Source organism: Musca vetustissima, unplaced genomic scaffold (assembly GCF_032173495.1).
Source record: "Musca vetustissima isolate MV318-11 ecotype Yass unplaced genomic scaffold, APGP_CSIRO_Mvet_v1 utg9920, whole genome shotgun sequence".
In the NCBI taxonomy this organism is placed as follows: domain Eukaryota; kingdom Metazoa; phylum Arthropoda; class Insecta; order Diptera; family Muscidae; genus Musca; species Musca vetustissima.
The window spans coordinates 49,489-62,760 of NW_026872652.1; the positions used below are offsets into that span (position 1 = coordinate 49,489).

General features: G+C 37.1%; 1 protein-coding gene across 1 annotated transcript; it reads right to left on the reverse strand.

Annotated features, from left to right (window-relative positions):
* Window positions 1–1,316: 1,316 nt before the first annotated feature.
* On the reverse strand, window positions 1,317–8,020 carry LOC133335126 (uncharacterized). Its single transcript, XM_061543466.1, has 4 exons — window positions 7,770–8,020; window positions 1,489–1,677; window positions 1,362–1,413; window positions 1,317–1,323 (listed from the first exon to the last, which is right to left on the reverse strand). Exons 1-4 carry the CDS (start codon window positions 7,894–7,896, stop codon window positions 1,317–1,319), a joined length of 375 nt encoding a protein of 124 aa, XP_061399450.1. The 5' UTR covers window positions 7,897–8,020.
* Window positions 8,021–13,272: the final 5,252 nt, after the last annotated feature.

Sequence of the window (13,272 nt, forward strand, 5' to 3'; positions counted from 1 at the left end):
ATTTTTTTTAAAAAACGCCTCGAAAAAAATATTTTTTTAAAAATCCACGCCTTATGGATAATTGAAAAAAATATTTTTTTAAAAAGCCACGCCTTATGGATATTTGAAAAAAATATTTTTTTAAAAATCCACGCCTTATGGATATTTGAAAAAAATATTTTTTTTTAAAAATCCACGCCTTATGGATACTTGAAAAAATATTTCTTTTAAAATCCACGCCTTATGGATATTTGAAAAAAATATTTTTTTAAAAATCCACGCCTTATGGATATTTGAAAAAAATATTTTTTTTAAAAATCCACGCCTTATGGATATTTGAAAAAAATATTTTTTTAAAAATCCACGCCTTATGGATATTTGAAAAAAATATTTTTTTAAAAATCCACGCCTTATGGATATTTGAAAAAAATATTTTTTTTAAAAATCCACGCCTTATGGATATTTGAAAAAAAAATATTTTTTTAAAAATCCACGCCTTTAGGGGAGGTTGAGATATTTGAAAAAAATATTTTTTTTTAAAAATTTACGCCTTATGGATATTTGAAAAAATATTTTTTTTTAATCCACGCCTTATGGATATTTGAAAAAAATATTTTTTTTAAAATCCACGCCTTATACATTTGAAAAAAATATTTTTTTTAAGATCTTGAAAATAATATTTTTGAAAAAAATTTTTTTTTTTAAAAATCCACGCCTTATGGATATTTGAAAAAATATTTTTTTAAAAATCCACGCCTTATGGATAATTGAAAAAAATATTTTTTTAAAAAGCCACGCCTTATGGATATTTGAAAAAAAAAATTTTTTTTAAAATCCACGCCTTATACATTTGAAAAAAATATTTTTTTAAAGATCTAAAAAGATCTTATGGATATTTGAAAAAAAATATTTTTTTAAAAATCCACGCCTCCTCCTGAAAAAAAAATATTTTTTTAAAAATCCACGCCTTATGGATATTTGAAAAAATATTTTTTTTTAATCCACGCCTTATGGATATTTGAAAAAAATATTTTTTTTTAAAAATCCACGCCTTATGGATACTTGAAAAAATATTTCTTTAAAAATCCACGCCTTATGGATACTTGAAAAAAAAAATATTTTAAATAGTTATTTTTTTTCATTGGGTGGACCCCAATGAAAAAAAAATATTTTTTTAAACATTTTGAAAAGAAATTAAAGCAAATTCAAAATCATTTACCATTTTTTTACTAAAATTTTCATGCATTTCTAACCTTGTAACTTACATACTGTTACAGCGATAGAAATTCTGTAAACCAGTGTAGACGCAAGACATATAAGGTGTCGATGCACCACTGCTACCGCCTGCCTCATCCTCACCATTGTAGTTATCATTCAATAGCATCATGGGTTTGGGTGCCGCCTTATTGCTTAACTGGGTGCCGGTGGAGATTTCTGAAAACAAAGCTTGTTCATAGGGTGTCGCTAACATTGATTCCAGTGGTTGGTGGTTTGTTTCTAATTGCGTACCCGCTCGTTTGCCATAACGTGAACCCAAAAAGAATCTATCATTGCGTGGCACAACATTCAGCCGACGTGTCTTCGATGGTGCATAGGCAGCACCGCTAGCCAACGCTGACGAAGATGAAGCACCGCCCGATGAACGGCCATAGCGACTGCCGACAAAGAATGAAGGACGTTTGTGCATTGTTAAGACATCTGATCGGATTTCACAGGGAAGAAATGTGCGATGAAAAAAAAACATAGAAAAAAAAGAGGTGAAAAATGGGAAGAAATAAAAAACCAAAGAAATGTTCTTAGAAGGTAACAATTTAAGATATTCGATTACACTTCGGTTAACCTAGATTTAGGTGGTCATGGTGATGACCATAGAGGTTTTTATTTCTTTTGAAAATATTTATTAAAAAATTCTCAGCTGTAGATAATTGAAAAAATATTTATTAACAAAAATTAACACTTTTGAGCTACTTGAAAAAATATTTATTAAAAAATCCACGCCTTGCTTACTTACTTAGCTGGCTTGTGACAGAACTTTCGTTCCATAAGCCGAGCTTAAACCAGTAAGGAAAGGAGTAAAGTCGGACGGGGCCGACTATATGATAACCTTCACCACTATGGGTATATTAAACAGGACTATTAACATGAAATTGAATGAAATAAAATATGTGATATTTATCTAAATGTGAATCGACTTCAAACAAATATCAATAGGTCATCCGTTGGGATATGTCTGTAATTCTAAAAAACGCAACTACGTAATTCTATGCTCAATTTTGTACGTTGTGCAAAATTTGATGTCAATCTGACTAACATGAAGAGTTTGATGTCCAATTTACTTAAAATCGGGCAAATATATATGGAAGTTATATCCAAATATTAACCGATTTCAACGAAACTTGTCCTAGGTTAGGTTATACTAATTTCAGTACGTTTTGTTCCTATCAGCCTATTGGTTCTTTGGTGCGCCAATTACATCAAATTAATCTATAAAAAGGGAGCTATATCTAAATCTGGACCGATTTTCAGGAAACTTGGCAGACATCAATCTAGGCTCAATTCAGTACGTTATGCCAAATTTCGTGCAAATCGACAGATATATAGGGTCGTTAGTGCACCATTTACCTTTAATCGGACGAAACTATATATGGGAGCTATATCTAAATCTGGACCTATTTTCACGAAATTTACCACACATTTTTCTCGACTTAATTCAGTACCCTATGCCAAATTTCGTGCAAATCGAAGGATATATAGGTACTTTGGTACACCACTTACCTTAAATCGGACGAAAATATATATGGGAGATATATCTAAATCTGGACCGATTTTCTCGAAACTTAGCAGACATCACTCTAGGCTCAATTCAGTACGTTATGCCAAATTTCGTGCAAATCGAAAGATATTTAAGAACTTTTGTGCTCCATTTACCTTAAATGGGACGAAAATATATATGGGAGCTATATCTAAATCTGAACCGATTTTCAAGAGACTTAGCACACAACATTCTAGGCCTAATTCAGTACCCTGTGCAAAATTTCGTGAAAATCTAAAGCTACTTAGGGACTTTGGTGCACCATTTACCTTAAATCGGACGAAAATATATATGGGAGCTATATCTAAATCTGAACCGATTTTTCTCAATTTCAATAGGGTTCGTCCTTGAGCCAAATGAATGAGCTGTGCCAAATTTCATCCAATTCGAATAATAAATGCGACCTGTACTTTGTTTACAATTTAACATGGACAGACGGACGGAGATGCGTAAATCGTGGCCTTCCCCTTCTGTGTGAACCATCAGCTGGTTCGCTTTTATATGCCTTCTGGGCTGGGGGGATGTTCATCCATTCTCACAACATGACCTAGCCAACGTAGTCGCTGTAGCTCAATACGTCTAACAATGTCGGTGTCTGGTACAACTCATGGTTCATTCGAGGCGATATTCACCTTCAACGCAGATTGGCCCATAGATCTTTCGGTGAATTTTTCTCTCAAACACATCATGAGCTGCCTCATCTGCTTGCGTAAGTACCCATGCTTCAGATCCATATAACAGCACGGGTAGTATCAGCGTCTTGTAGAGTGTGAGTTTGATCTGGCGGGAGGTGACCTTGCTTTTGAGTTTTTTGCTCAGACCATAGTAGCATCACTATCCTTCTCCGAATTTCAAAATTGATATCATTCGATTTATTTATGGCGTTACCAAGATATATAAAATCTTTAACTACCTCGAAGCGGTAGTTCTCAAGTTCCGCAGTTGGTCCGAGTCTACTGGAGGTCTTGCGCGTTGATACCATCAGGTTGGTCTTCTCGCCGTTTACTGCCAGACCCACTTTGGCAGACTCCTTCTCAATTTGTTCAAAGGTGGGTGTTACCGCTCACAATGTTCGACCCATTATGTCGATGTCATCGGCGAGTAACATGTGTTGTTTGGTGTACAGAGTACCATTTCTGTTCACTTTTCTAGCAGGATGTTAAAAAGGTCACACGACAAACTGTCACCTTTTCCGAATTCGCGTTCGGTACTGAAGGGCTCCGGGAGGTTCTTTCCAGTTAAAGTTATCATGCATAGCCGTATTAATTTTGCAGGAATGCCAAACGCAGAAATGGCTTTGTACACCTCTGAATGGATAGGGCTGTCGAATGCGGCTTTATAGTCGACGAATAAGTGGAATGTGTCGATGTGTTTTTTGTGGGGTTTTCCAGGATTTGGTGCAGGGTGAAAATCTGATCAATGGTGGATTTGCGAGGTCTGAAACCGCATTGGTATAATCCAATAATTTCATTGACCATTGGCTTCAGTCGTTCACACAGTACGCTGGACAGCAGTTTATATGCGATGGGAAGGAGACGTATATCTCTATAGTTGGCACATATCACCTTGTCTCCTTTTTTGTGCACGGGACACAGGATGCTGAGGTTCCAATTCCATTGGGCATGCATTCCTCTAGCCAAATTTTACTAATCAACTGGTGCATGCTCCAGACCAGCATCTGACCACCAGTCTTGAATAGTTCGACTTGTAATCGATCGGCACCTGCTGCTTTATTATTCTTCAGCCGATTGATTGCTATTTTGACTTCATCTTGGCTAGGTGGTATACACTCTATACCATCATCTCTTATTGGTTCTGGGGTATCTTCTTCCTCGCCACTATTTGATACCAGAAGTTTTTCAAAATGCTCCTTCCAGATCCTCAGCACGCAGTTTGTATCTGTCACCAGGTTTCATTTTTCATCTCTACAGGAGGATGTGCCTGCACCAAAGCCTTCGGTTTGGAGTTTTACCCGTTGGTAGAATTTTCGGACTTCATTCTGATTCCTGTACATCTCGATTTGCTCACGCTCACGTTTTTCTTGTCCTCCCTTCTTCCTTTTCTCCCGATAGTTCTCCATCGCATTATGTGTTCCTACTGTCCGCAGGGTTGCCATATACGCTGCGTTTTTCATAACAGTAGCATTACGACACTCCTGATCGTAGCACGGATTTCTTGATGGTGGTCTTTGGTAACCAAGTGTTGCTTTTGCTGCAGTTTATAGGGAGTGGGCAATTCTCATCCATTGTGCTTCTATCTTATTATCGGGACAAGGGGTACTTTCGTCAAGCAGTTGGTTAAGTTGAGCGGAGTAGGCTTCGCCTATCTGTTGTCTTTGCAGCTTTTTGACGTTGAGTTTCCGTGTTGTTGTAGATCGCACCTTTGCTGCTATATTAAGACGGATGCGAACCATGGCTGCCACAAGGTAATTGTCCAAATCGATATTTGGTCCTCGGATCGATCGGACATCTAAAACACTGGATGAATGCCTTCCGTCTATCACAACGTAACCGATTTGATTTCTCATTGTACGATCGGGAGAAATCCAAGTGACCTTGTGTATATCGAGATGCTTGAATCTGGTGCTGCTAACTACCATGTTTTTTGCTGCCGCGAAGTCAATCAACCTCATGCCGTTGTTGGATGTTTCTTCATGAAGGCTGAATTTTCCGACGGTGGGGCCAAAGATATTTTCCCTTCCGATTTTCGCATTAAAATCTCCTAGCAGAATTTTAATGTCATGGCCAAGGCAACGGACATATGCAGTTTCTAGGCGCACATGAGACTGATGTAGAAGAACTTCGCTTTTATACGGATTATAGCAATTCGCTCATCTACTGGAGTGAATCTGAAGACGTGGCCTTTTATTCTCCTGTTAACCATAAATCAGCAGCCAAATTCATGTCTCGTTTCATGGCAGCTATAATACAGGGCGTAATCATCTGATTTACTTACGCCAGTCCCTTTTCATCGCATTTCCTGTAAGGCAATAATATCGGCTTTGTACTTCTTGAGTACATCCGCCAAAGCGAACACTGCGTTTGTTCTGTACAACGTGCGTACATTCCAAGTGCAGATTCGCAGATCGTGGTCCTTTACACGTTTGTGGGGGTCGTCAACATTAGGAGGGTTTGGTTTTTATACCCTACACAACTATGTTGTCAGGGTATTATAGCTTTGTGCAGGCCCAAAAGTTTGTAACGCCGCGAAATATTGGTTCTAGACCCACCTCTGTGTATACCGATCGTCATATCTCGACTAGCTGAGTCGATCTAGACATGTGTGCCCGTCCGTCTGTCCGTCTTTCTATTATAATTTGTAAACACGATACAGGCCACAGGTATGGACCAATCTTCACGAAATTTAGCATGTAGGATGGGTTCTGTCCAATGAAGACCCTAATTGTTTTTGGTAAAGAGCGGTTAATATTTAGGGGATGAAATGGACCAAATACTTAATTTTTGTCGGTTTTTCTGGTCGCTCCAGAGGCCGCAATTATGGCCCAAAACCCGCATGGAGAAGTGGATCGGGCTAAAGAATAAGCATGCCTCTTTTGATGAAGATATGTCAACATTTAACGGGTCAAATGGACCCTGACTTTTGTGTGGAAAATGACAACATTTGTATTCTATAGCGTATATATTTACTCCCGAAGAACAATGACCCGAGAAGTTGATAGCATATGTAAGAGGAGTGGTTGACCTTTGATAACAGTTATATGGTCGTATGTACTCAGATGTGGGAGTTACACATAAATATTTACAGGTGCTTTCGTATTCATATATTATTTAGTTACCCATTACCACACTAGATCGCTTCGAAATTTTCCATGAGGATCCAGGCATGGTCAAGGACATCGCCTATAATTTTCGGTGATGATCAGATAATAATTTAGGGATGAAGTGGACCGAAAATTCATTTTTTTGTGTAATTTCGAGTCGATCCACAGGCCACAATAGATAGCCGAATTTCACAGCACAAAGGACGAAGGGAATCTGGACAAGTAATTAGAAGGACTGTATTGAATATTAGTAATATTGTTGACCTCTAGTCGGCCAAGAGGGTGCAAATATCGCGCAAGTTAGACTTTCGTGGAAGTTATGTAGGGTATCATATGGTCGGCCCGTCCGACTATACTGCTCCGCTCACTGGTTTTTTCTTTGCTTTTTCATAGTTGGAGGGATTTTCCGAGTGTGGGCCGACGCCTCAACCCATTTTTTTATAGTTCTTATGGGTGAACTCGCGGCACATATTAGCTCACTATTTCATCGGCTTATGAAAATAGCTAACCCGGGTGGCACCGCGGGGAGGTCAGTGTCCACAATTGAGATGAAGGAGGGACCATGATAAGCCTGGATTTCGCCATGTTAAAGCCAATCAGAGTCGTTGCTTGGTATCTATCATCCCCTATGCCTTGCTTAGCCTTGAAAAATATTTATTAAAAAATTCAGGCCTTGGTTAGCCTTGAAAAATGTTTATTACAAAATCCACGCCTTCTTAAGCTTTGAAAAAAATATTTATTAACAAATCCACACCTTGTGGTTATTAAAATATTGTAGCTTCTTGAAAAAATATTTATATATAGGCTTTTTGTTTCTTTAAAAATGTTTTTTAAAAAAATCCAAGCCTTGGAGGCCTTGAAAAAAATAGTTCTTCATTAGTCCTCCAAAAATGTAAAAAATTCCATAACTTCCGGAAATCTTTAAATTTAAAACTGCAAAAAAATCTCCCTTAAACTTCCAATTATAGCATTCTCTAAGTCCTTTTGAAATAAATACTTCCTGGCCGTGTTCTTTTTTTATCAAATCGCCACGTGTTTTTCTTTCGCAAATATTAAATACAAAGTCTGCACACACACACACACACACCCATACATACACAGCTTCGTTCATAAGATATTATGTCTTAATATTTGTTTTTTTTTGCATTTTTATTTTTTTTTTTTTTTGTTTTATTTACCCCTCACTCGCTCACTCACCTTGTTTGACATCTGTGGGATTATCTAGAAATTGATCTCCAGTAGGCTCCAGCGAACAATGCACCAACATAAAACAGAATGACAGCAATAAAATTGTTAAGTGGCAAATGGATTTGATATCGACCATTTTGGGAATTGCTGGGGATGCCCTACTACAGGTGGTTGTGCTGGTGACGACGATGGCGATGGTTAAACCGAAAATCAAAACAAAAGGACCAGGAAAATCCCAACAATAAAATAAAGGCGTCAAAGGATTTTTACAGAGAGAGGGGGATTGAGAAGCGCGGTTAAGTTAAAGCACCTGGTTTTTGTTTGCTGGTAGTTGCCCGGTTGTGGAGGTGTCCGCTTCTTTTTATGGTGGCTGGGGAGCTGTAATAAAAAAATGAAAGAAATAAAAATAAAACTTCATAAATGCGTTGAAATATTAAACAAAAGAGTTATATTGTTGTTGTTGCTGTGGTTGAAAATAAATATGATTATGATGCATTGTAAAATGTTTACAATGGCGGGGTTTTTTCTGTGTGTGACTTTGAGGTTATGTGACGTATGAATTGATGACGTATACGTCATAGGGTTTTTTTCGGATTCAATTTACTCATACGCCTAGTTGCATAGTTTGTTATAGCTCCTGTTTTAAATAATCATAATAAATCATTGTTTTTGTTAGCTCTACAAAAATTAAAATAAATATACAACTATATTTTCCCAGTCATGGGGAAAAAATAATAGGAAATGAAAAACAAGTAAAAACGTCGTTTTGTTCAACGGGGCCGAACATTTTTTTTAACCTCCTTCATAAGGTGGATATTCAATATTTTTAAATCGATCGGGACTTTTATAAGGCGGCTATGTCATGATAAATGGATGTCGAACTTCTTTAACCTCCTTCATAAGGTGGATATTCAATATCGGGACATTTTTGAGCCGGCTATGACATGAAAAATATGTGGTATCGTTATAGGGGGGACTATATCTAAACCTGGACCGATATAGATAATATTTGACGGGAAGATTTCATAGCGAATGAGAACCCAAATTTTCATATTAGCGAAAATTTCGTTGAAAAACTTGTCCGAAATCCTCAAAATTCCGGATAATGGGGGTAACATTATATTAAGGGGTTTCCGGAACTGGATTTTATATTGACAATTTTATGGTAGGAAGATTTACCACCAATGATAATCTTAAATATAAAATTGCAGTCGTTTTGGATGAAAAATTTGACAAAGCTACCCAAAATACTTAAATTGAGACGTGCCGATGTTAGATGTGGACTACAATAAAAAGTGGACCAATATTGGTAATGTTTTCCAGGATTGGTTGGTTGGTTGACAACCAACCCAAAATTCTTAAAATACCGCAAATCAAGAGGATGTTTTCCTTGGGGCAATACTAAATCGTGGACCGATATAACCCATTATCAATACCAAAAATTGAAAACCAGTAAGGAAAGTAGTAAAGTCGGACTGGGCCGACTATATGATACCCTTCACCACTTTGGGTATATTGTATATATGTATCCTAACAATTGCATGTCTATGTTCCCTCTTTCTCCAACCTATCCTAACTTTAATTTCATTCGAGAAGATTTAGAGCCGCCTGAGTAACATGGGGAAAATTTATGGAAAACGATTTATAGCAAAATTGATACAAGCTATTCGGTACTCCGCGTTGTTAAACATATAATCTATATGTGGGAGCTATTTCTAAATCTGAACCGATTTTCAGGAAAATTAACACACATTTCTCTAGACATAATTCAGTACGCTATGCCAAATTTTGTGCAAATCGAAGGATATATAGGGACGTTGGTGCATCATTTACATAAAATCGGAAGAGCATATACATGGGAGCTATATCGAAATCTCGACCGATTTTCCCGAAACTCACCACTCATCATTCTAGACTCAATTTAGAACGCTAAGCCAAATTTTGTGCAAATCGAAGCATATAAAAGGATTTTGATGCACTATTTACCTAAAATCGGACGAAAATATATATGGGAGCTATACCTAAATCTGAACCGATTTTCTCAAAACTTAACACACATCGTTCTAGACTTAATTCAGTACGCTATGCCAATTTTCGTGCAAATCGAAGTATATATAGAGACTTTGGTACTCAATTTACCTTAAATAGGACGAAAATATATATGGGAGCTATATCCAAATCTGAACCGATTTCACGAAACTTAACACACATCATGCTAGACCTAAGTCATTACGCTGTGCCAAATTTCGTGCAAATCGAAAGATATATAGGGACTTTGGTACACAATTAACCTTAAATCGGACGAAATATATATGGGAGCTCTATTCAAATCTGAACCGATTTTCACGAAACTTTGCACTCATTATTCTAGATCTAATTCATTACTCTGCACCAAATTTCGTGCAAATCGAAAGATATTTAGGGACCGTTTAAATTTAATCGGACGAAAATATATATGGGAGCTATATCTAAATCTGAACCGATTTTTCCCAATTTCAATAGGGTTCGTCCTTGGGCCGAATAAGTGACCTATGCCAAATTTCATCCAATTCGGATTATAAATGCGACCTGTACTTTGTTTACAATTTAACATCGACAGACGGACGGACGAACGGACATTCATAAAACTACTCAGAAAGTGATCCTATGCATATTCTCAAAAGGAACCATGTGTCTATCTCTTTTCCTTTTGCCTGTTACAAACATATGCACAAAGACATAATACCCTGTACCACAGAGTGGAGAAGGGTATAATTACAAAGATCTACTGAGCATTCCTGACCACTTGTTTTGATACGTAAGCTATATAAACGTCTTCTACTAAGAACATAAAACCTTCGGATGTTCTTCTGTAGACAAAGGTCTTTTAGAGGCCCAGAGAAACCAGTAAGAAAAGTCCAAAAGTCGGACGGGATCCTTGAGGTCTTCTTCTTCATAGAAGAGCTTGAGGTCTTCTTCTTCATAGAAGAGCTTGAGGTCTTCTTCTTCATAGAAGAGCTTGAGGTCTTCTTCTTCATAGAAGAGCTTGAGGACTTCTTCTTCATAGAAGAGCTTGAGGACTTCTTCTTCATAGAAGAGCTTGAGGACTTCTTCTTCATAGAAGAGCTTGAGGTCTTCTTCTTCATAGAAGAGCTTGAGGTCTTCTTATTCATAGAAGAGTTTGAGGTATTTTTTATAGAAAGGTTTGAGGTCTTATTTATATTGGAGTCTGAAATCTTTTTCATTGAATAATTTGGGGTATTTTTCATGAAGGGCCTGAGGTCTTCTTCATAGAAGAGCTTGAGGTCTTCTTCTTCATAGAAGAGTTTGACATCTTCTTCTTCATAGATGTTATTGAAGCCTTCTTCTTCATAGAATTGCTTGAGGTATTCTTCTTCATAGAAGAGCTTGAGGTCTTCTTCTTCATAGAAGAGTTTGAGGTATTTTTATACAAAGGTTTGAGGTCTTATTTATATTGGAGCCTGAAATCTTTTTCATTGAATTTGGGGTATTTTTCATGAAGGACCTGAGGTCTTCTTCATAAAATAGATTGAGGACATCTTTATAGAAGAGCTTTAAGTCTTTTTTATAGAAGAAGCGGACGGGACTATGGAAGAACGGAGAGACATATATATCCATGTAGTCGATAAAAGACAATCGGTGTACTAAAAGATGGTTCTGGGAACAATTTCTTTGCCTTTGACCAGAACCGGAGTTACATGCAAAATTTCAGGCGTTGCGTATACAAATTTAGGCGGCGAAATATACAAACCAAAATTGGAATTTTTCATGCATATCTACCTATATTGTACTTAGAGTAATGTCAGAACATTGAAAAAATAAATAAAACCAGTGAGCGGAACAGTCTAGTCGGACGGGGCCGACCATATGAAACCCTACACAACTTCCACCAAACTATAATTTCTGCGGTTCTATACTCTAAGCCTGTGCAAAATTGACCGATTGTAAGTCAATAGCTCCACGTTCTAGCCCTGGTATATTTTCCAAATCTTGTTCTCCCGAGATGAATATTTAACACATTTAACTTTGGTTGATTTGACCCTCGGAATATAGACCGATCATCATCTAAACAGCAGTTCTAAATAATTGTTCAGATCCCCTTCACCGTGCAAAATATGTGATGTTCTGCATATAATAATGGCCTCTAGAGCGACTAGAAAATCTGAAAAAATAAAGATTTCGGTTTATTGCACCTTAAGCATCATCTCAACATCACCGAGAATTATAGGCATCGTCATTGACCATAACCGGAACTTTATGTAAAATTTCAAAGTGATCAGCGCGACATTTCCGCCCTCTAGTGGGGTAATAGTAGTACTAAACAATATCATAGCACATAGACAGCTTCAAATATTTACGTAAAACTCTCACATCCGAATACATACAACCATACAATTGATATCAATCTAAAGGTTAACCACGCCTCTTGGATATACTATCAACTTCGCGGGTCTATGCCCTTCAGGAGTAATTATATTCGCCATAGAATAAAAAATTTGTCATTTTTCACACAAAAGTCAGGGTCTATTTGACCCGCTAAATATTGTACGATCTTTATGAAAACAGGCATGTTTATTCTTTGGCCCGATACCCTTCTCCATGTAAAATTTCGCAATGTTTGGGCCATAATTGTGGCCTCTGGAGCGACCAGAAAATCAGACAAAAATTACGTATTTGGTCTATTTCATCCCCTAAATATTAACCGATGTTTACAAAAAACAATAGGGGTCTTCATTGACCAGAACCCATCCTACATTGAAAATTTTGTGAAGATTGGTCCATAACTGTGGCCTGTATCGTGTTTACAAATTATAATGGACAGACGGACGGACGGACACACATGTCTAGATTGACTCAGCTAGTCGAGATATGATCGGTATACTTGAAGGTGGGTCTAGGACCATTATTTTGCGGTGTTACAAACTTTTAAGGCTACACAAAGCTATAATACCCTGACAACATAGTTGTGTAGGGTATTAAAATTATTATTCCGTCACCATGGTACTGAAATGCGATTAAGCCTTCTGTTTAAGTTCGTTGCATTGTCTATCAAATTGAGTAAGTTCGATATGTAGTTTACCTCTTCCTCAGCTAAACAGTTAATCACAATAATTGATCACCTGTATTGAGTCGGAATGTCGGAATTCTACCTGCCTTTCTTCGCGGAGTCACACTTGATAACACACGTATTAATTCCGATGCCATATTCAACCTCATTACAGATTAAAATATTTGCATGTGCTTTAAAATAAAACCAAACCAAACATTAAAAAAATTCTCTTTCACTTCCCCTCCCCCTTTCTCTCCCCCATCTTTACCTTCCTCCTCTTCCATGTGTTTTTTCTCTGTGTGTAACCTTAATGTATCACTTAAATGAACTTTGACTGATAATTAGTGGTTGTAATTACATTAACTTTACTGTTACGGCATGCCATCTATGTATTTATGCCTGTATGTATGGCTGTATGTGTGTATTTATGTATGTGTGTGCTGGTGTTCGTGTTCCTGCAAA